Source organism: Pectinophora gossypiella, chromosome 18 (assembly GCF_024362695.1).
Source record: "Pectinophora gossypiella chromosome 18, ilPecGoss1.1, whole genome shotgun sequence".
NCBI classification, from domain to species: domain Eukaryota; kingdom Metazoa; phylum Arthropoda; class Insecta; order Lepidoptera; family Gelechiidae; genus Pectinophora; species Pectinophora gossypiella.
Window position 1 is genome coordinate 6946200 of NC_065421.1, and position 24545 is coordinate 6970744.

At 39.7% G+C, this 24545-nt stretch overlaps 3 protein-coding genes across 3 annotated transcripts in view; 2 read left to right on the forward strand and 1 right to left on the reverse strand.

The window, feature by feature from the left end:
• Window positions 1-839: 839 nt before the first annotated feature.
• On the forward strand, window positions 840-3382 carry LOC126374980 (anaphase-promoting complex subunit 2). The gene has a single exon (XM_050021786.1). The coding sequence runs from the start codon at window positions 954-956 to the stop codon at window positions 3276-3278; it is 2325 nt and encodes a 774-aa protein (XP_049877743.1). The 5' UTR covers window positions 840-953; the 3' UTR covers window positions 3279-3382.
• Window positions 3369-24545, reverse strand: part of LOC126374979 (probable Rho GTPase-activating protein CG5521) — a 40482-nt gene continuing 19305 nt past the window's right edge. The window contains exons 23-34 of the mRNA XM_050021785.1: window positions 24310-24494; window positions 17408-17563; window positions 16713-16926; window positions 10144-10282; window positions 9151-9259; window positions 8602-8762; window positions 7981-8157; window positions 7287-7413; window positions 6571-6726; window positions 5996-6154; window positions 5449-5701; window positions 3369-5343 (exon numbers count right to left, since the gene is read on the reverse strand). Coding sequence (XP_049877742.1) covers window positions 5141-5343; window positions 5449-5701; window positions 5996-6154; window positions 6571-6726; window positions 7287-7413; window positions 7981-8157; window positions 8602-8762; window positions 9151-9259; window positions 10144-10282; window positions 16713-16926; window positions 17408-17563; window positions 24310-24494 — 2039 coding nt within the window. The 3' untranslated portion in view covers window positions 3369-5140. The remainder of the gene's footprint in view (window positions 5344-5448; window positions 5702-5995; window positions 6155-6570; window positions 6727-7286; window positions 7414-7980; window positions 8158-8601; window positions 8763-9150; window positions 9260-10143; window positions 10283-16712; window positions 16927-17407; window positions 17564-24309; window positions 24495-24545) is intronic.
• Window positions 18520-21048, forward strand: LOC126374985 (endocuticle structural glycoprotein SgAbd-5-like). The gene is made up of 3 exons (XM_050021792.1): window positions 18520-18560; window positions 19085-19200; window positions 20377-21048. Exons 1-3 carry the CDS (start codon window positions 18549-18551, stop codon window positions 20564-20566), a joined length of 318 nt encoding a protein of 105 aa, XP_049877749.1. The 5' UTR covers window positions 18520-18548; the 3' UTR covers window positions 20567-21048.

The window sequence follows — 24545 nt, forward strand, 5'->3', positions numbered from 1 at the left end:
CATTCAATTTGCTTGCTCCGAAATATTTTCAACAAAAAGGTTATTTGACATTTTTTTTTTTTTTGTTTTGGTTTTCCCCGAAGGGTAAGGCAAAGGGAACTATGCCCATACAGCCATGTCTTACGTATTTTTTTCTTGATGATTAATGAAATGATGAAAGGTGATGATGATGAAACCTAAGCCCCCACCCTCGGAGTAGACTCCTACTCCGAACCCCAAACGAATTAACTCGAAAGTCCGCATAAACTTTCGAGTTATGAAGCGGCTTCTTGACACGAAGCGAAAATAGGCAGATACACTTTGTTTATTGAATACTCCAATATAATAACACTCGCGAATGTCTTCCGACTAACTTAATGCGATCATCAACCACAAAACACCACTTCGTATTAATTATTTAGATTATTCAATGAAGAAAGCAACTGTCCCGTTCCCGTTTCCCGCCAAAAAGCCAGGGTTATTTGACAGTTACCATTAGAGTGTCCATGATAGAAAAATTCTACATTTGTGGTAAATATTTTTAAGCGTTTTGTTTTCATTATTTAACTACAACTCTGTGATTTAAAAAGCACCGATGTGTACTTCAATGAGCAACACGGAAAAAGGAGTAGGGAGTAGGCAGGGTAGTGCTTACCAGTTTGTAGATGAAAAGTAGATATATAAAAAAGAAGAATAGCCGTGACTTTCTTGCATATAACTATATAAAACTGATATAAGTATTTTAATGCGTGATATAATTCCATTCAAAATATTCTCACGATGGTAGTGTATACAGTAGTAAACAATGCAAAATGTTATGGCAACATTAACGGAATGTCAAAAATATAAATAAATATAACCTCGAATTCGAGTCCTCGATTTCTAACAACTTATAGAAGTGCTCATCTTTATTAATTTTGATTGGACAAATTGTCGGTATTTATTCTCGCTTTAAGGTATTATATTCTAGAAAAATGCCATACAAGAAAGGCGATTTAAAAATATGTTGGAACAAAATAAACTACGCCTTTCCTATTCTCAACGATGGACTATTTAGTGATTGTACAAACGCCGAATATGAAGAAATACATCAACTGATAGTTAGCCTGGATGTGCAGGTTAGGATACGCGATCTCGTTCTTATTCATATGGAAAAATATATTCGTCAACATGTCGCCCCTTCATTCTGGTCAAAATTTTCTAAAGTTGAAGAGGAAGTCAAAGGCTTTCAACTATTCAAATCTGCGGTGAACGACTTGTACGAGTCTGTATCAAGTTTCTCTTCCATGCTGAGGAGACTGACCTTGTTAAATAACAGCTGTACAGATAACAAATCAATTTATGGCGAAAAGGATGTTGTTTTGGGTTTCAAACAACTTGTTCGAGCAACTCTACTTTCTCAGCTACCCCTCGACTTCCACGTGATTATAAATCATTTCTACAAAATGTCTTTCAATGTATTTGATAATGAATATGAGAACTCTGATATGGGTGAAGATGTGATGTGTTCAGGATGTTGGAATGAATACTCTGATTGCAACTGTGCTTATATTGTCAAAGTTTTTCATGATACTAACCGTAAACTGATGGAATTGCAGCTTTTGGAAAGACTGGCAGGCCAAGTTCTTACAAACTTTATTCAGATGAGAATAGAATCTCACATTCAGAAACTATGTACTGGAACCTTTGATGTTTCTCATATTAGCTTCCTGGAAAAGTGGTTGGATACCATAGTCATGTCTTGGCTTACTAGAATATACTGTGCAGGCTCATCTAAGCCACCACCTGATGATAAAAACATTCAGAATAGTATCACTAAGTTCAAACAGAAGTTAAGCTATTACTTATATCATAGTTATACTAGATTAAGAATAGATCAACTCTTCAATATCATTATTGAATATCCAGATTCTCAACCGGCAGTTGATGATATAAAGTTATGTTTGGAGAAGACTGATTTGAGGTCAACTTTATGTAAGAAATTGCAAACTGCATTGGAAACAAGACTGTTGCACCCTGGAGTGAACACTCCTGATATATTGACTGCCTATGTATCTACTATTAGAGCTTTAAGACATCTGGATCCTTCTGGGGTGATATTGGAAACAGTTACAAAGCCTGTTCGCAATTATTTAAGAAATAGAGAGGATACAGTTCGTAGTGTTGTAAGTAGTTTGACTGAAGAAGGAGCTGGAAGTGAGTTGGCAGAAGAGTTAGCGAAGTTTGCAGCAGAGACTGATGGAGATGCAGACAAAGATGATTGGGATGACTGGAATCCTGACCCTGTAGATGCAGATCCAAAGATCAATTCAAATGATAGAAGAGCCAGTGACATTATATCTATGTTGGTTAATGTCTATGGAAGCAAGGAGCTGTTTGTCAATGAATACAGAACTCTATTAGCAGACAGACTATTAGCTCAGAGTGTAATAAATACTGAAAAAGAAATTAGATATTTGGAACTCTTAAAATTAAGATTTGGGGAATCTCAGTTACATTTTTGTGAAGTTATGCTTAAGGATATATCGGATTCAAGGAGAATAAATTCATTGATACACCAAGATAGTAACTTTGAAGAGTTAAACAAGAAGTTTACATCAAATGCTATGATTTTATCTGCACAGTTCTGGCCACCATTTAAGGATGAAAGTTTGGAGTTGCCAGAAGAAATAAAACAGCATTTGGAAGCTTATACAAAATCATTTGAAGCACTAAAAGGCAACAGAACACTCAGTTGGAAACCACATCTTGGAAATGTTAATATTGAAATTGAGATTGGAGAGAAAACATTGAACTTGACAGTATCCCCATTCAACGCTACACTCATTATGCACTTTGAAAAGAAACCTGAGTGGTCACTTGATGAACTTCATCAGGTAATGAAGGTACCAATCACTGTTTTAAGAAGAAAAATTACTTATTGGCAATCCATGGGACTGATTTCTGAAAAATCCCCGGACCACTTTGTTCTTGTTGAAGGAGATGGTAACAAAGCCCAAGTGTCATCAAATCCAGTTCAGGAAATGATATGTGAGGATGATGAGACAGAGAGTGCAATGGCTTCAGCTCATGATCAAAGGGAGGGAGAACTACAAGTGTTTTGGTCATACATTGTGGGCATGTTGACCAATTTAGATTCTTTACCACTTGATCGCATTCACCAAATGTTAAAAATGTTTGCTTCACAAGCTCCAGGAACAGAGTGTAGCCTGCAGGAGCTGCGCCAGTTCTTGGATACAAAGGTCCGAACTCATCAACTAGTGTTGCAAGGTGGAATGTACAAGTTGCCTAAAACATAATTAGGTTTAAACTAGTCTCACCTATTTTTAATTTTGTTTGTAAGAACTGTAATTCAGATCACTAATAATACTTGTAAATAAAACAAAATAAAAGTTTAATAAAACTTTATTTTTAATTGCTTTTAATATAAAAATTTGGTTACATTAATGTCTGTGGGTTAATGTATTTGCTTATAATATTATAAGTGACAACTCTTGAAGCCATGTTGTTGTAATGGGGCTAAAACAAAAATATTTTTAATAAATTAGCTGAAATAAATTATAATACCACCACATTTAAAAGTATGATTAACAAATTTAATACTTAGTGATTTTAATACATAATCTTGTGTCAGTCTTAACATCTATAAAAATACTGATTTAATAATAATGTGGAAAATTAAATTTCAATAAATATACTGTAAGTAAATTAAACTATACTGAGAAACAATACAGATTCATTAACAATATTTGAATGGAATGCATAAAATTAGTCGAGCATTATTAAAATTAAATTAAATGCAAGCAATGTACGCTAAAATAAATTAAAATTTGCTACATAATCTCTATCATTTGTTTGAGTTGTTGTCGTGTTTGAGAATTTTGTCACCAAATATAGCCTTGTTGGAATGTCCACTTTAATTTTCTTTTATAAGCACCAATGATTCTAAACTACTTGAAAAATATAATTTATACAAATCAATAAACACGCTGGGAGTATTTAAACCATCAATGCATTAGATTGGAGGAGTTACTTTCCACGCCGACACCAGGTGTACAGATGTCGCACTTTATATCAAACAATATCTCAATTTCAAGTGCAAATAAATATTACAATTATTTAAACGTTAAAAAATGGAAACCTACAACAGTTAAAGCTCTACAACTAGTTTACATATGTACAGAGACATCAATGCAATGTTAAATGTTAGTTAAATATTATATCGTTGGAATAGCCATCAGCATCATTTGTTATCTTAACAATTTATGGATCAACTTTCAAAGCGTTATGTCGGATTTAGTTATCTATAACAGGTTTAAATAACAAAATAAATCAAAAAGTAACAATTGTAATATTGAACAAACTATTGGAATGATGACACAATATGAAACTGGCACATCATCAACAAGCGGTTCATTTTCCAATATTTAGCAAACTTTTAACATTACAGTTCAAATGCAAGACACTACAGTAAAAAGCCTACTCGTTATAAATATAGTTAAGTACATGAAAGTTAAGTCCGTAGTTTTAACAATCTCAAAATGGACGAATCAAATCATATGACTATGTGACTTGTAATACATATGTTTTCAAATCCTTTTTGATAAAAATCAACAAATTTAATAATATTAACAGTGGATCCACGAAAGTATTTTAGTAAAAAATACTAAGCAAACCTAAAAATACTAAAACTGTAAAAAATAAATAGGGCATCCAGTTCCAAATGAGACGTTAGCCACTACGCAAATTTGTGTGCGCTTCGCACTTTTACTTGTGACACCCTGTGTACTGGTCGAGTCTTTATATTTATACGAAATATAAATAACCCAACTATGTTTATGTTAAACATGTTAACACAATAAGCATAACAACACTTTTCCATTATTTCCTAAGTTAATTAATATTACGCACCACGATACAATTCAGCAAATAGCTTTACCTTATCTTAGCTTTAATACTTTTCGGAATCCAAACTATTCATATTCCTCTACAAAAATAAATATTGAAAATCTGATGGTTACCGTCAGGTGATATGTACAGTCGTCAATTAATCCGTTCGAAAATTTCGGACGCTACTCCGATTCGAGTGCAACCCTACAATATCATCCGATAGTAACTGTTACGTCAAAACACTTAGCCTAGTTTGGAGCGCCGCGTGAGCTCACCGGTTGCGGCGCGGCACGGGCGCGGGCGGGCCCGTGAGCGGCGGCGCCGTGTGCGGGCCCGCGGGCGTGGCCACGGGCCGCTTGAACGGGCCCAGGCGCTTGGCGGGCCGCGGCGACACCGAGTGCGTCTCGTTGCTGACGCTCCACGTGTTCGCGCCGTGATCGAGGAGCGCGGCCGCGAGCCGACCGGTGCCTTGCTCTAGGGGCGAACGACACGCGTCAATACAGAGAGAAATCACTCACTCAGGAACTAAAATGGGTCAATCCGGTAGATCACTGACGTAAAGCACGCAGCATTAATTACCTGGGGGTGGGGGTTGGTGCGGCGGCGGCACGGGCTCGCGCACGCGCTCCACGAAGGTCTCGAAGGTGGTGGGCTGCGTGTGCAGCGCCACGAGCGCGTGCAGCGTGCGCGCGCGCTCGGAGTAGGCGTGCTGGTACAGCGGCATGGTGGCGCGCACGCAGCGCCCGCCCGCCACGGCCGCGCCGCGCACCAGCGCCGCCGCGCCCGCCACGCGCGCCACGCCCTGCTCCCACAGCGGCCCCGACACGCCCACCTGCGGGAAGGGGCAACCAATTGTACACGAAAGTATCGCGTGTATCAAAATAGACAGACAGACAACGGTGTTTGAAATCATTTCGATACAGATAGTCTGAAGTATTTTAAGTTCATAAAAAGTAAACTAGGTACAGAAGTGAATGATTGACTGGAAATAATTGAATTCACGTTTAATTTAGGCTGTTAGTCGGTCCTGGGGCTAAAAAGACCACATCGAAACATTACATCAAAAAAAGCAATACAGTTCTGAAATAGCCCCTCTGTTTCTCCTGATATATGGGTACAAACTCACGTCAGGCTTCCTGGAGACGGTGTACCGCAGCAGCCCGCCCGGCAGCGGGTAGAGCACGATGAGCACGTCGCAGAACTGCGTGGGCAGCGTGTCGCGCTTGTACGGCCGCCAGTGCTCGCTCCACACCACGTGCACCTCGTCGTTGCCCAAGTGACGGGTCTGGGAGTGTAAAAGATATACATACATACATAAAGAGCCTATATAGTCCCACTGTTGGGCACAGGCTCAATCAACCGGAGGAGGTATGGAGCATACTCCACCACGCTGCTCCAATGCGGGTTGGTGGAGGAGTCCACCTCACAACCCACACGATAAGAAGATTAATCTTCCTAGTATTATCCCGTGTTCCCGTGAACATATATAGTTAGTTAGTGAACAATAGTTGGGTAAGCGAACGACGCAGTCCGATTACCTAACCTGAAGATTTGCAACTGGTTCCAAGCCGCGAGAGGAAAACGCAATACAGGTTAGGTAACAAACCTCCGAAACGATTCCTGTTATTATCCTTTTTAAAAGTAGCCCTGCTGTTCTTGCGTTTAAAAGGTACACAGAGTAAAAAGAAACGAATAGTATACCTTGTTCAAAATAGCGTCAGGCGTATCAGCCGGCATGCGTGTAGCCACGTGGAACAACGCTTCTAGTGTGAGAGTAGCGATGTATGGCGCGCTGGTGCCGCCGCCGCCGCCCGACCGCAGGCCTCCTGAGAACCCTACGTGGCTCTCCAGCTCGACCTATAAATTAAGTATACGTAGTTATACGGCTATAACCCAATGGAGTAGTCATAAGTACCTCCATTGCAAGATGAACTAAGTACCCACACCTCACCGCGCTTTCTGTTAGAGTTGTTAGACTAACGTGATAACCGTATTGCCGTCTATAATGGAGAAGCCATCTGTGTTACTGAAAACTATGATTTACGAAATTTTCATGTAGTTCTAAGGATGTCCGGATGAGCGGAATCGATTGATTTCTTGCTTTGTGATTAAGCGCCACAAAACTGCGTTCGCTAGATCGGCAAATCTGCGCCGACGTTGCTTTTGCAACTTAAGACAATTCGTATCGCATTGTTCAGACATATAGCTTAGGCCGAGAACTGACTCTGACATATAGCTCAGACGCCTCGAGCAATATGTGATGATGAACATTGATGACTTGTTGCATCGCAATGGAACATTGAACATGACCAAACGTACGTAACTGTTAGCTCAACGCACTGCAAAATGTCCGTGTAAGAACAGTTGTTTAACCTCAAAAAACCAGTAGAAACAAGCAGTATGAATGATTGACCAACCTCCCACGCCAGCGCGGCGAGGAACGCCTCGTAAGCCGGACTGCCGCAGCGGTTGGACAGGATCTCGTTCCTGGTCTCCTGCCCTTTACCCACGTAGATCACTGCCACTTTGTGCGTCTCACGACATCTGCAATTACGACCAGTATGTTATAGTTATAATTTTCATGGCTCTTTATTTATTGATGAATTCGCTTGTTGTTTTATTAAGCGACATTGATGTGAAGGTAAAGATGTGAGGGTAAAGAATTGAGGGTAAAGACGTGATCTAAGTTTTTGGGCCCTCTGTGGAACCCGAGTGCTATGGTCCAGGGGTCTCGAGGTTATTCAGGCGCTGTGTTGCCTGCGGTTTCAGGATGGTATGCCTGCATTGTGTAATTGGCTGAAAGTATGCCACGAGTCAATGGCCAATTGTAATGGGACATTTGACAATAATTTGCAGCTGTAATGACTAATAGACAGTGGATGTATATCTTTTAGAAGTGGACACTTACTACCGGGTAACCTATGCTTCTATACTCGCTATGATTTTTTCGAGATCTATGTTCTCTTCCTCTAATCTGACTGAAGCTAACTTGACTGTCAGTATATCTTATATGAATTATCTAGATACATCATTAATATGCAACCTCAACGCAAGCTGACTGGTCAATCTGTACAGGTTATAATTGTTTAGAAGCTACTTGTGTACACTGACCTCATAGCGTCCAAATTCCTCAAGTCGCGTAGCAGGCGGTCGGAGCGCCGCAATAGCTGCGCATGCGTGCGTCGCGCCGGCGCCAGCGTGCCCAGCTGCGCCAGCAGCAGGCGACATTGCTCGAACGGGGCCGGCGACACCGTGCCTACGCTCTCTAGAGGCTCTAGCTCTTCTTCACTGTCAAATAGAGTGTGTTCAGATTTAGGGATCTTCTGCTATCGCTTGGGTTGTGAGGTGTATGACCATTGACCAACCTCATCAACCTTAGTATCAGGTGGTGGCTCATGTAACAACTATGTACTTATCAGTAAATAGTTACCGAGACCAACAGCTTAACGTATCTTCCGACGGAGGTTGTTACACTAGATTAGATTTACTGTTGGGACATAAATATTGACAAACAAAGAGACCTGGAGTTGTAGTAGAAAAATGCAAAAGACTAATAGACTGAATAATTTGAACGTTGTACTGGCGTCGCCTCATCTGTAAATGGTGATTGTAAAGGTGCCTTTAGTTAACAGTAAGCAAACAGTCAAGCCACTTGGTGTTGACTACAGTCAATGTGTAGAGTGTGACCGACGTTCCTTTAATTAATGGAGACACTGTCTGTGACAATAATACCTGTCCTTGTTGGCGAGGTAGTGCCGCTCAGCGTTGCGATGTGCTACTAGGGCGGCCACCAGCTCGTCCTCAGCGCCCGGCGGCAGCGGAGACGGCCCGGCCTCGTCCAACCGTCTGCCGCACACTACTTCTGGTGACGTGTGCCCGATGTATGCTAGCACCTGTTACCAATAATGAGCTGGTCAATCGGTCTTGATCGTAGCGGACGTATAAGTAAAAGAACATATGCAGGATGTTAGTGACATCGTAACGAAAACTTTGAGGGGTCATTCAGACCTGATTCTGAGTTAATATCAAGTGGAATTTTCTAGGCAAGAATGACTCCTTATCAATCAAAGGGGACTTGCACCGTATGTATGGTCACGCGCGAGTACTAATATGTATACACTATGAAACCATGCCAAATTAACTTTTTTGACAAATTAAACAAACAAATTAAGTCTCGTTAAACGTCAAATATGATAGTGCGACAGGGTTCTAAAGTAGGTACATGATATTGCTCATGACTGTACAATCTGCTCGTTATTGTAGTAACATGAGGGAACTTACATGGTCGAGCTGATGTTTATCGGGCGGGTTGTTCTTGTAGTCGGGCAGCAAGTTGGGCGGCAGCGGCGGCGGCAGGGACGACAGCGTGTTGTCTCGAGGACTGTCCTCGCTGGAATCACGGTAGGGTTACATGTTGCTTACCACAATATACAAAAAAAGGGGGGAAAGTTACGTAGCTAACATTATGACTAACGAAGTACGCAGAATTGTTCATAGCTCTTATTCTATCAAATGCATTTTTTTGTGGATTTTACTGTACCTTTTGCAATTATATTACTTGGACCTAAACTGCCTAGCCTGTCCAAAACGTATCAGAAAGAATCTACTCCTGCTTCTTCTATCATGTGGGTTGTCAGGTGGATTACCAACCTCATCAACCCTGGTGTCATGGTTTTTATTGAGCCGCCAAAGGCCCCTGACATAGCTCATGTAACGGCTACTTACTTATATATCAGTAAGTAATAACCGGGACCAACGGCTTAACGTGCCTTCCGAAGCACGGATCATCTTACTTTTTGATGAATCAGGTGATCAGCCTGTAATGTCCTAACTAAATTAGGGATCACAAAGTGATTTTTGTGATATGTCCTCACCAGGATTCGAACCCGGGACCTCCGTATCGTGAGCCCAACACTCAACCACTGGACCACGGAGGCCGGAGAACTACTGCTACCAGACACATATCCGGCAGATAGACTACCAGACCAAGCAAGCAAGTGAAGAAACAGGCAATAAAGATTTTTTAATTGGCGTAATAAATATCATTTTATAGCACCAAATCAGTCCAGTATTAGTTTATGATTATCTCATCATTATTAAGTGTTATAAAACTCACGATCGTACGATCTACTCTGAACCCGCGTGCGCGTATGAAACGATTGATGAATGTGGAGGAAGCAATAGAAGTATGTCAGGATCGAAGCATAGTCTCTGCTTACCCCGGTGGGAAATAGGCGTAAGTTTTATGTATGAATGTGTATGTATAAAACTTACCAGTCAGGCAAAGGCAAAGGTTCCAGCGTTTCGCCGCTGGTACCAGAAGGGTCGTAGTACAACGCGGAAGCATCCCAGCACGCCTTGCCGGCTATATCACGGAGCAACACTCGCACTTGACGATCTGATGTTGCTAGACCTGCGAATGTATTAATGTCATTTCACAAAAAGAAAATTTAAATAAAAAAAAAATTCTGACTTGGACGGGACTTGAACCCGCAGCTCTTGTCAAGCCGGGACAAGCGTGTTGACCATTACACCACCCGGTCTTCTTGTCCATGCGAAATTCTTTCGATCTATATATCGTCATTAAGCCGACGCCGGCGCTATCTATCAACAATATTGAGTACTAATATTACTTTAGACTGAGAAGTCTCCAATCCAATCCTTTCCCAGCCGTATTCGGCCATGGCTTTTTTCTCGCCCATCCTTCCGAACCGAACGGACGTGTCTGGTGTGCGCTCAAGTTATTATTCATTTTCGGAATTAGTTTTCTAACTCAATATTAGTGAATTCTCGGTGCCTCCTGTTTACTCTTGAGTGATCTCTCATAAGGCTCGGGGGCCATATTGGATTGTGTCGGACTTCCTCGTCGCTCTCATGAACGTCGTCGCTGCGTGGCTTTTGAAATTTTGTCTGCACAACTGTTGAAAAGGCGAAAGGACGTCGGCAGGTTGCGAGCCCGGTGCATTCGGTGTCGGTGAGATTTTGTGTCGTGCGCGGTTGCCACTGAGCCACGGATCGTTGAGCGCAGGACGGCGAATTTTACGATATCTTCCTACACTCGCTAATCACGCCATCTAGTGGTGCTTAGAGGAACTTTTTCTAAGCATTGACCGCACGATAACTGAACTGCTACAGTGTCAAGCAAAACTGACTACCTACGCTTCGCGCTATTATCTCAGCGGATTCCAGCGGCACCTTCGATTAACGATGACTAATTGTTCGCATTGCACTACAACACTTGAAAAAAATGGATTTTTAAAATGTAACACTTGTAAGTCCCAGCTTTGTTTGCAATGCCTTAATATAGACCCTAACACCAACATAACTAAATTCACTAAAACTCAATTGTCTGGTCTGAGATGCCCAGCGTGTATCAACGTTAACACGGCGAAGAGAAATCCACCTGCGGGATCGTCTGTGGAGGAAGCAAGTTTTACCACGGCTTCTGGGTCCGACACTAGATCCTCATACTTACCACCAACCTCCGCGAACCTAACACTCAGCGATATAAGTTCGCTTTTGGATTCGAAGTTGGCACCTACTTCATCTGCTATGAAAAATTTGCGAGCTGCATGGAAAGAGGACGTCAAAAGCATGATTTTAGATGAGGTTAACTCCGCCGTGGGAAGGATCAAAGTCGATTTTACTTCAACGACGGATTTTATCACAAGTGAGGTGAACGAACTGAAATTGAAAATTAATGATAAAGATTCCGCCATTAAAAACTTGGAAGAAAACCAAATTAAACTCGAGAAAATCTGTCTTGAGCTTCGCAATCAGTTAACATCCGTAGAAAAGCTCTCTCGTTCGTGCAATGTTGAGATACAGGCTGTCCCTGAAAGGAATAGTGAAAACTTGATGCAGATTTTTATGAAGCTCTGCGAAACTGTAAATATTTACATCCCAGAATCAGAGATTAAAACCTGTCGCCGAGTGGCTAAAATGGATGCCTCCTCCAACAGACCCCGAAACATTTTAATAACACTCGGATCGTCTCGACTCCGTGATAATATTTTATCAGCGTGTACTCGTTATAATAAACAGCACCCTACCGACAAACTGAGCTCTAAGCACATAGACATCGTAGGGGATACTCGCAACATTTATGTAACGGAACATATATCTCCGGAGAAAAAACATCTATATGCTGCCGTAAGACAGTTTGCAAAGGATAATGGATACAAATTCAAATGGGTGAAAAACGGTCAAATTTATTTGAGGAAGGATATAAATACACCCGCCATACGCGTCAAAAATCATGACTTTCTCAAGCAACTGGATCAGTAGTACTAGTTTATTATTTTTTATTCACCACTTTTTATTTTTATTCAAATACATTGTAAGTTCATATGTTGGTGTACTATTTTCACTACAGCTATTTCAACTTATATCAATTATATTACAAAAATATATTACTGGTTCCATCTTTGCGAGCAGTGAGACAGTTTGCGTGGTGTATATTTATATTCATATTTCAAAATGCTCATTATTATTGTCCGACAAAGCTAAAATACTACGCGTAAACACTCGTCGTAATTCCACAGCATATTGCATAAAACTGTTTTACTATAAAAACTCCTTCATATTTGTTTTCAAACGACAGCAACATTGTATGACTCACATACCGGTATTTGTGAAGCCGCATAACGTAAACAAAAACATTATAAACTTAGTTATGCGTTCTATCTACCTATTATTCGCAATTATAAGCCCTCACGGTTTCTCACTCGGACATTTAGTATACATGGCGGTAATGTTACTTTTAAGATGGCAAACAATAAACTAAAACTGTACTACCAAAACGTGAGAGGCTTAAGAACCAAAACACTGGCATTCTATAGAAACGTTCTGAACTATGACTTTGACGTTTTACTTATAACCGAATCATGGCTACATTCAGGTATATTAGACACTGAAATCTGTGATAATAGGTATGAGATTTATCGGAGTGACAGGATTACAAACACCACAGGAGGTGGAGTTATGATATGTGCGAAAAAAACTTTAATGGCCAAACTACGTTTGGAGTGGTCGCGTCCTCCCTCTGAATTTTTATGGATAACTATCCCTAAGCGCTCATTAAAAGAACTTTCAGTAGACCTACATATATGCATTGTTTATGTTGTGGGTGGGGAAAGCGATCAAGCTGCGCACATTCACAATGTCAATGATTCTGTATCACATGTCAGCACGTCTTGCCCGGGAGATTACATAATGGTCATCGGTGATTTTAATTTACCGTGTATTAAGTGGTCCCCGACTTATACTACTGTCGACCACGTCGGTCTTACTGAGACTCAGTTAGCGGCAACTTGTCTTCTTAACAATTGCAATACACACAACCTAGTACAATATAACTTTAACAAAAATTTATATGGTAACACAATAGACTTATTATTTTCCAATTTCTTTTTAAATGTGTCCAAAGCATCTGTTTCACTTGTTAGGGAGGACTCAAGTCACACAACACTGCACATTGAGGCTAACGATATATTTCTACCAGTGCTAAATAAAATAATTACTCCAAAGTTACGGTTCTGGAAAGCCGATTACGAAGTTATTAACACTAAGATCAATAGTATTAAATGGGATGACGTGCTGACACAAGGTTCGGTCGAGGATTCAGTCACTGCCTTCTATGGTATTATTAATAACCTTATTCAACTTAATGTGCCTGTTTCACGTGATGGGGTGAATCACTCGTATCCGATATGGTACACACCGTCTCTAATAAAACTAATTAAACAGAAAATTAAAGTACATGCTAAATGGAAGAAATATAACAACAATAGAGACTACGATGAATTTTCCCTTTTACGTGCAAGGCAAAAACAATTACAGGACATATGTTATGATAATTTCATCGCCATCTCTCAAATGAACATTAAACGTAACCCAAAAATGTTGTGGAGTTTTATACATATGATGCGTGGCAAACGCGGAAGTACTGGTTACCCTAACATTATGACTGACGGTCAGAGAACTTTCAATGACGGCCAAGAAATCACTCATGCTTTTAACAATTTCTTTCAAAGCGTGTTTTCGTCTCCGGTCCCTGGTCATTTACCGCAAGAAAAACTGATTAGCGCCCCTAGAGGCGATAGTGGTCACATACATACGCTAACTGTCACAGTCGAACTAGTGTCGAAATACTTAAAAAATATTGATCCCAACAAAGGCGCAGGTAGTGACGGCATACCCCCCGTTTTTCTTAAGAAATGCCACGATAGTATTTGTAAACCACTCACTTTACTTTTTAACCGATCTATCAAAGAAGGAGTCTTCCCTTGCATCTGGAAGGAGGCTCACATTGTTCCCATACATAAGAAAGAATCTAAATCTAACATAAAAAATTACAGGCCTATATCTATACTCAATAGCATTTCCAAAGTGTTTGAGCGTGTAGTCTATAACATCATATATCCCACAATAGCATCAAATGTGGGACATTATCAACATGGCTTTTTAAGACGCAGATCTGTCTACACTAATTTGTGCGAATTTACCAACTACATACTTCATAGCATGGAACAACCCGCTCAGGTTGACGTGATCTACACGGACTTTGAAAAGGCCTTTGACCGCGTAGACCACGTTATTTTGCTTAATAAATTGTATACACTTGGGATCCAGGGAGATCTCTTCCGTTGGATTAGTTCTTATATAACAAACAGAACACAGGCGGTAGTTTTGGGTGGATTTAAATCAAACTTTATTAACATCCCCTCTGGAGTCCCCCAGGGATCCCATTTGGGGCCCTTGTTCTACAATGCCTATTTGTATGACGTTCATGAATGTTTTGCACACTCGAGACAACTTCTGTACGCTGATGACAAAAAAGTCTACCTTAAAATTTGTAAAATAGAGGATTGCCACAGATTACAACAGGATTTAGATGATTTATCAACATATTATGAACGTAATAAAATAAATATAAATATAGATAAGTGCGTACAAATAACATATACTCGGAAACCTAAACCAATCGATTACAACTACAAAATAAATAATCAGAATTTGAAACGCGTCTACGATGTACGAGACTTAGGCGTTCAATTAGACAGCAAAATGTTATTTACCAAACACATAGATATCATGGTGGATAAAGCTTACAGGAACCTAGGTTTTGTGCTTCGGGTGTGTAAACCCTTTAATGACATTTCATGTGTTAAGACTGTGTACTGTGCATACGTCCGCAGCATTCTAGAGTTTGCTAGTATCATCTGGAATCCACAGTACACAGTATACATAGACAATATAGAACGCATACAAAAAAAGTTCGTCAAGCACCTTAATTACAGAATGAAAGTTGTTCCACCATCATACTCAGAAGCCTGTAATTTTCACTATTTGGACACATTGGAGAATAGACGTATCATGCTCGATATGGCTTTCCTGCACGATATAGTTAATTCTACTATCGATAGCCCTACTCTGACATCACAGGTATCGTTAGTCGTTCCTAGAAATCGTGCTAGACACGAAGTTCGAGACGTCTTTTATGTGCCAGGAAGCAAAACTAACTACGGACGTAACGAATATATCTCACGAGCTACCAAATGTTTCAACAGAAAATTTAGTTATACAGACATTTTTAACACAACCAAACAGAATCTAAAGAAACATGTACTAGACAAACTATCGAAAAATAACAAACAATGCATGCCGCCGTAAACTTTCGTTTCATTACTATTTTCACGTATTCATCTCATTACCGCGAAGCTGTATTACTGCTCGTTGTTTCAGATTGATTTATGTCTTGCAATTCACTCGCTTATTACTCTAATGCTGTAGTTAAAATAATTGTAATTTAAATATATTATTCTTAACTTTTTAAACCATTGTATGTTACTCGTTTGTGCACTAGCGTATTGTTCATTTAAGTTTTGTTATTGTTTTCTGTTAATTTCGGTTCAATAGTTAACGCAATCTATGATATCCTGTTATTGGCTAAGACACACTATGTAATTTAGATACTTTAACTTTACCTGTAAAACTGCTGTTGGATATCTTATGAATTAAAAAAAAAAAAAAAAAAAAAAAAATGGCGACAAGTCTCCAATCTAGGAACGTCTAAGATGCGCTCTCATATGGCTGACGTAACCGATCTTAGCAGTGAATGTACGGCCACATTCACTGCACGTCAGCACACCTCCGATATAATTATATGTTATGGCCGCAGATGGTCGGGCCTTCAGCACGTCGCGTTTTAAATCAAGCTCTTCCCGACGTTTCTGTTCAAAGCCATACACCTTGGTGTTCACAGTATGCCTCCATTGCGGCCGATCCTGGGCCAGTAGAAAAGAAGAAAAGAAGAGAAGAGAAGAGAGGTAGGTGAGAAGTCTACAGTTACATGTATGGATGTGTTTTTTATTCGATTAAAAAATTTTCTTTATGAGTTTCCCTAAGCACGACTTGAAAAGAAAAATCATGCACGTCATTTCAGCAGTCGGGCCAGCCGAGTAATGGGCAATAATATATCTAGTTTTTTCCTTAGAACGGATTGCATACAAGCTGTTTTGTCGATAAATTGGAACAACACAGACAGAGGTTATGCAGGAGATAAAATCATAACAGCAGAACTGAAGCGGAGTGCACAGACAAAATCGGGTGCGAGCCTCGGGTCAGGGACCAGGATGTAGTCTGACTGGGTGAGGGAGTTATATTTGTGCGAACTGATCCGTAGTAGGCCGATAACGATAAATAGACAAAACATCATACATTGGCAAGATCGGTATCGAATTCCTAGAGTGTTTGTTGTTGCGAGCTCATTGGTCGCCTGTTTGGCTAGAGTAATCGGACGGTAAAGATAGTATAGCGTTAGTAAGGGAAGAGGCACATACCAGGCGTGGTAGCGGCGGCCGCGGGGTTTAGCGCTGGTAGTTCCACGAAGGAGGCGAGGGTGGTTTCCGACAGCCGCAGCAGCTGTACGTGTGGCGCCGTCACCACGCCGCCCTCGCCCACCGCGCTGTCGTGCTGCTCCAGCACTGTCGCCGACACTTGGCAACCGCTCCATAGCGGCCAGTGACCTAAGAATACTACTAGTTGTGTGCAGATCTGTCAACAAATGGAATAGGCTAGGTGACTACTTGGTTTTTTTTATGTGACTTATTTTAGATGTATCCCAAATAGCATTGACTACTTGTCCGGATATATGGGGAGCGCTAAAGGCTCTCGTCCAGTACAACATTTCAGACAACAGGCCTGAGGGTGCCCAGTTGTTTTGAAACGTCAAATCGTGAATTCTCTATGGCATTTTATTTTATTTTGTTTTATTGTATTTTTTATTGTATTGAAATGTAATTTGTAATGCTATGGGACTAGTACCTGAAATAAACGATAAATAAATAAATAAATAAATTTGCATGAGAATACGAAGGCATGACGTCATCAATAAACATGGTCAAGCGTCGAATAAATTCTTAATAAAATAAAAACAGTAATAAAGTATAAAGAATAATGAGATGCTTGATCAACTTTAGTCATCTATTTTTGGATTAGTTTTTATCATTTTAAAATGTGATATAAACAAACGTACCGTTTGCGCCCAGAGTTTGACGTCGATGGTGGAGGCAGGAGTGGTCTTCGGCCCGAGGTTGTCCAGCTGTATGTGAGGGTCGAAGTCTTCGTCCACCGGGAGCGAGAGACCTTCTATGTCGGCGCCGCTGGAGCCTCTCATCACCGCATACAGGACCTGTTAAGGAAACAATATTTTGAGTTCTTATATCTAGGGCTATGTACTTTTACTAGCCTTTAGTACTACTACAAAATAAGGAAATCTCCTAACTATGTGCTTCTCGATAGTAAATAATCATTACATAATAAAATAAGCTAATATAGAGGATGCCTGTATCGGTGATAGTTTAGTAATGTTATGCTCCTTCTAATGTTATGCTGTGCTAACCTACGATTCGTGGTCTAGCTCTAGAACTAAACCTACGAGTAGTAATAACATTGGCCCCAATCCTTGCAGACTCATCCTAATTTTATTTTAAGTTATACCTGTCATTTTCTTATCCGCCGAAAAGGAAAAGGGACGGATGATTGACAACTGTTAATTTAAAAATGAATGGACAACCCGGGCGAATAAAATAGGCATCTCACTCATACGCAACCCGTTGTAGCAAGTGTGATGCCTCGAAGTATGAAACTGAAAATAATAAAAAAGAACACTAAAAGTGTCATCAATTTTTCGCCAGGAAATTCCACTTGATATCAACTCAGGATTAGTCTGAATCATCCCCCTCAATATTCATTACGGTGTAACTAACACCCTGTATGTATATGCAGTAACTAGTGCGTATTGACGGATGCGGAAGAAGCAAGATAAGTATGTCAAGATCGAAGCAAACAGAATTCCATACTCTCTGCTTACCCCAGTGGGAAATAGGCGTGAATGCGTATGTTGGTGGAATGTATATGAAGTGACAGACAATCGCAAGTCTTCAATACCTACGCGATGTCACGATCTTGCATAAAAATTTGCACTAAGCAACATTTTAGTGGGACGCGCAACCGAATCTATTAGCACTATTGTTACGTGAGATATTGAACTTATGGTAAAAGATTTTGTCATCAATTAGTGTTTGCATTTAAAATGGCGACGCGACGCCGCATGTGCACAGTTCACTGCTGACTTCTCTTGGCTACTTTCCAGTACAAGGAAAAAAAAAATCATCATGCAGAAAATCGTGAGTGTTTTTTAGAAAGTTTTAAATGTGATAGTTGTAGAAAGTGTGGTGTATTATTTTTTATAAAAATTGACGCATTTTATTATTTTTTGGTAATTTGCAAATATTCACCTCTGCTATATTTTGGCGAATATAATAAAAAATAGACCAAAAATAATAGTTTCCATCAACCGTCTTAAATTCAGTTTTATTAAATGTGGAACAAATTTTATATATCTCTCTTTCAAACTATTGTTTCCGGTCCTATGCAAGTACCATCCATTACTTTCCAGTACACCTCACAATGTGTGACCATCGAGATGGTGATCTGCCTCGACATCGTGTACCATCTCTTGGCCATCATTCCGTAATCGCCTTAGTCCATCAGTTGTTCTTTCCATCTTGCCAAGTGTACTGTCCATCTCCATTCGTATACCTACATCTTCGACTTTTGTATGCTAAATAACTTTAGCAGGCTCTTTCTTCATTTAAATCAACTGTATTTCATTCCAAATAGGAACATGTAAAACTATGTTTGCTTTTAGGTATTGTGCACCCTTGCCCTCGTCGCCGTCGCCCTAGCCGCCCCGCAACAACAGGACCAGCAAGTGTACATTGTCAAACACGACTCTAATGTCAACCCTGAAGGGTACCAATTTGCGTAAGTATTATATTTTGTTACAGATAACATTTTACAATACGTTCGATGCGCGGGACCAGTTAGATCTGTTAAAGTACCGAAGCCAGTGTTGTGACGTTCATTAGCATATTGATGTATCAATTGAGATTAGGCCGATCGTGTTTTACCTAACAATATTTATTATTATTATAAACTCACGCCTATTTCCCACCGGGGTAAGCAGAGACTATAGAATTCCATTTGCTTCGATCCTGACACACTTCTCTTGCTTCCTCCACATTCATCAATCGCTTCATACACGCACGCCGGTTCAGAGTAGATCGTATTGAACCTTTTCTAAGGACACCTCCAATTTGATCATCGTAAGTCCTTCTCGGTCTTCCTCTGCCAGCCCTACCATCAACTTTCGCTTTATATACCGCTTTTGCAATTCTATTATCCTTCATCCGCTCAACGTGTCCAAACCAACCTAACATTCCCTTCTCAATCCTAGTCACTATATCGTCTTTTACACCACATCTCTGTCTTATCACACCTAACAATATTTAAATGTACTTATTCTAAAAACAAGCGAAAATGAATAGATTTCCTGCACTGAGTCCAAATAGCCGCAGAGGGAAGTTTAGGAAAAGGTAAAAATATGACTCGAATGCATACGAAAGTGGATAGAAATCGCACAAGACCAATCTGTTGTTGTTAATTTTGGCACGTTTTATTTTAATATTTCTTTTTATATGTGAACAGACTATCACGTCTACAACCCTCATTTGTGCGCATAGAACATTTCAACTTGAAGCCTCTTTCAACTTCAACCGTCCCAAGACAATAATTGTGTTGGATTTGTACTCTTAATAATTTTCGGAGGAAAAACGACACATAACCAATAATAGGCTTGTTTCCAACTAGTCCCTACTTTTTACTAAACGTCAAAACAAGAAATTACTATGGAATTTGTATGAAAAAGCATCTTGTGACGTTATAGAAAAACGTGACAAAATGTCGCACTTATTACATTTTTCTTTATTAAAATCCATAAATAGGTCAAATAGAATAGAAATAGAAAACTTTTTTGGTCACCTTTAGGTCTGTCTGGCCTGTTTAGTAATCAGAATTTCAGAATTTATCTTTGACCTAGGAAACTACCCAAAATTCAATAAAGACAAACCTTCCAATAACTTATAATTTCCCGCCAACTAGGTACGAGACAAGTGACGGCACATCCCGTCAGGAGCAAGGAACGCTCAAGCAGGTCAGCGAAGACCACCGCGCCATTGAAGTATCGGGCAGCTACCGTTACGTAGCGCCCGACGGCCTCGTTTACACCGTCACCTACACCGCCGACGAGAACGGTTTCAAGCCGCAAGAACATGTTGAACATCAACAGTAAAGTGAAACTTATACAACTCGTGCAAATTAGCGAAATACCTCGCTAGTATGCAATCACCTTCACGCGAGATTACTGTTTAATTCGCACGGATTATAATCCTTCCCTCCACGAAATGGAACTTGTAAAATTCGTGCGAATTAAATAGAGACCTCGCTAGCATGCAATGTTATGATGTGATATTACTAGTTAATTCCCAAGGACTATAACTGCTTATGTTCTCAAAGTAGCGAAAGTGAAATTTTCAACGTTGGTTTGAGTCTATAATATAAACATCATGCATGTAATACGGTCACGAGTACTAATATTGAAACCATGTCACATTAACTTTTTTTGACAAATTAAACCGTAAGTCTCATTAAATGTCAAATATGATTGTGCGACAGGGTTCTAAAGTGGGTACATGATATTGCTCATGACTGTACATAGGGGTGTGGCAGGTTAAGCCACTAGTCATCAGTAAAAAAACCCGCCATCACTCCTGATACAAAGGAGAATGGGCGAATCTGGTCCAAGAACCTCCACTGATGAGACTTACATGTAATGAAAGCTTATGCTTTCCCTATGATTCTGGCAAAGTTCTATCAGATTCTATCCCGGGGTTCTTTTTTTACGGCCATGTTTGTCCTGGCTAAAAATGTGATAAAATACAGTGGGTGCTAAAATCGGCTCAAGATTTGTTGCTGGATAACTAAGTCTACATAAATAATTATGTATCATATTGTATATCATTTTAAAGAGGATCTTTTCCAGAATCCGAAACATAAAAAAAAATAAAAAAAAATCTTTATGTAAGCGAATTATAGTCAATTTACTTCTGCAGCGCCATTGTTTCTCGGTAGCTAAGTTCAAGTTCCATGCCTTTTACCCCTTCCAAAAGTATCTTACCGATTTTTTTTATATTGCTTCCTGAATTTGATCTGAGTGATAATAACAAGAAAAATAAATATACACCTCTCCGATAGAGACCGCCTAAGCTATTGCCTATTGCAAGAAATCGTCATCATTAGCAAGTCATTACGGTATTGCATATAAGCTTACCAGCAACTTGGAACTTGGTCCAAGAACCTCCACTGATGAGACTTGCATGTAATGATAGCTTATACTTGTCCTATGATTCTGGCAAAGTTCTATCAAACTCTGTCCTAGGGTTTTTTTACGGCCATGTTTGTCCTGAGTGTAAATACAGTAGAGGACTGCAAAATCACCTCAGGATTTGTTGTCGAAAAACTATTTAACTAAGTCTATATACATAAATATATATCATAGTGTATATCAATTTTAAAGGGGAAGGTTATCAGAATCAGAAACACAAATAAAAAAATGCATTATGTAAACGACTTTTAGCCAACTCACGTCCGTAGGACCATTTTTCTCAGCAGCTACGTACGAGTTTCGCGCCTTCCAACCTTTCCAAAGGAGTCCAATCATTTTTTCCTTCTTCTGATATTGATTAACCTGACAAGTGATTCTGTTTGTTGTACCATACGGCATTGTTTATAAGACAAGCCATAAGCCTGGATTAATAAAACAAGATTGTGGTGAAATAAAACATACTACGTACATTTCCGTCCTGCCGCATTCTAATCATGTTACGTCTGTTGGATTATAATGACTAGCCTTTGAGTACGTTATCTTGCAATAGGTCCATAGCTTACGCGGCCTCTATCGGAATGGTATCTTTTTTTTTCTTATTGTTGTCACTTGTCAGGTTAAGAATGCAATATCAGAAAAAGAAAAAAATGATTGGACTTCTTTGGAAAGGTTGGATGGCGCGAAACTCGTACGTAGCTGCTGAGAAAAATGGTGCTACGGACGTGAGTTGGCTAAAAGTCGTTTACATAATGCATTTTTTTATTTGTGTTTCTGATTCTGATAACCTTCCCCTTTAAAATTGATATACACTATGATATATAATTATGTATATAGACTTAGTTAAATAGTTTTTCGACAACAAATCCTGAGGTGATTTTGCAGTCCTCTACTGTATTTACACTCAGGACAAACATGGCCGTAAAAAAACCCTAGGACAGAGTTTGATAGAACTTTGCCAGAATCATAGGACAAGAATAAGCTATCATTACATGCAAGTCTCATCAGTGGAGGTTCTTGGACCAAGTTCCAAGTTGCTGGTAAGCTTATATGCAATACCGTAATGACTTGCTAATGATGACGATTTCTTGCAATAGGCAATAGCTTAGGCGGTCTCTATCGGAGAGGTGTATATTTATTTTTCTTGTTATTATCACTCAGATCAAATTCAGGAAGCAATATAAAAAAAATCGGTAAGATACTTTTGGAAGGGGTAAAAGGCATGGAACTTGAACTTAGCTACCGAGAAACAATGGCGCTGCAGAAGTAAATTGACTATAATTCGCTTACATAAAGATTTTTTTTTATTTTTTTTTATGTTTCGGATTCTGGAAAAGATCCTCTTTAAAATGATATACAATATGATACATAATTATTTATGTAGACTTAGTTATCCAGCAACAAATCTTGAGTTGATTTTAGCTCCCACTGTATTTTATCACATTTTTAGCCAGGACAAACATGGCCGTAAAAAAAGAACCCCGGGACAGAATCTGATAGAACTTTGCCAGAATCATAGGGAAAGCATAAGCTTTCATTACATATAAGTCTCATCAGTGGAGGTTCTTGGACCAAGTTTCATACAAAAGTGCCCATTGTCATTTGTATTCATTTTCAGTATTCATTGTTAGAAAACAAAGTCCTTGCTTAACTACTACCGAGCCAATTTTATGATAAATCTATGCTCTTCACTCATTCATATCGCTGGCTACATCAACCCCGTCCAAACGGCGTTGCACATTCATAATGTTGCTAGTACGCTTCTTGTGTAGGTTTTACTACACTGCATAATGCTCAAATTATTCCTAAGTCATTTACGCACCTTATTCATTTTTGCACAATTCATATTCAACTTCACTTTGTTCGAGATACCTTTTTTGTTTTCTGTATAATATTTCATTTTTGTACGTTTTTTATCTTGATTTATATGAATAAAAGTGCTTTAATTTTTGTAAATTGTATTTTCTTTTGACAACCAAAGTAAAAATTCAGCTGATGGCATCAATTGTCGCGAAGTGATACCGTCTATAATTTGTATTAGGAATCCCTTCCCTTTTTTAAACATAGCATCACGGGGTAAGCAGAGGTGTAAAATACCCACTCCTCGCCAGCTATATTTAAGTCAGTAGCGGATCCGTCTATCGTGTCAGGGGGCGGGTCACCAGGGGGTTAAAAATATAATACCAAAGCTATTCATCTAAAAAACCAATATTGCTATTTGACATTTGTGTGCATTGCGCACTTCGTTTTATATGCGCAAATGTCAAATTGCAATATTGCTCTCTTAGATGAATTGCTTCGATGTGGTGTTTTTAACCCGCCAGGTCGCAGACAACCTATCTCCGTAGAGAATTAAGATAAAATTGCAGTGACCGCTCATGACCCAATCTATCGCCCAGAGGGGGGGTTATGGCCCCAATGACCGCCCCCCGCGCCCCCTAAACCCCCATGGTTTAAGTTCTGTAATATATTTATTTAAACGGCATTTGCATTATATTTGGAAAACAGAAAACAAACTTCCAATGACATCTCATATGACAGAAAAAAGATAAGCAAACACCATAGATATACCACAAGTTCCATGTAATAGAGGGTGAGCTTATTGCCAAAATATTCTTATATATTAGTTATGTTATGTTTATATATGTATTTACCTTAAATATCATAAGCAGTAGCGTCTGGTCGCCATCCTTCTCTTGCATGAGGTAAGCGGGCCCGCAGCGCACGGCGAACTCCGCGAGACAGAGCAGCAGCGACCCCGCGAGAGGCTTCACCGAGTCGCGTGCGCTACTCGTCGATATTTGTGCTAGACACGCGCAGATCCATTTTATTATTTTGCCTGTTGAGAAAATAGATCATCAAATACACATCAACATAATAATTACAGGTT

What these genes read in the sequence shown, in the direction of transcription:
- LOC126374985 (XM_050021792.1), top strand. An exon ending in CCTGAAGGGTACCAATTTGC is followed by an intron (nt 19,201 to 20,376) that starts GTAAGTATTATA and finishes CCCGCCAACTAG; the next exon opens with GTACGAGACAAGTGACGGCA.
- LOC126374980 (XM_050021786.1), top strand. Translation starts at nt 954, where the DNA reads ATGCCATACAAGAAAGGCGATTTAAAAATATGTTGGAACAAAATAAAC.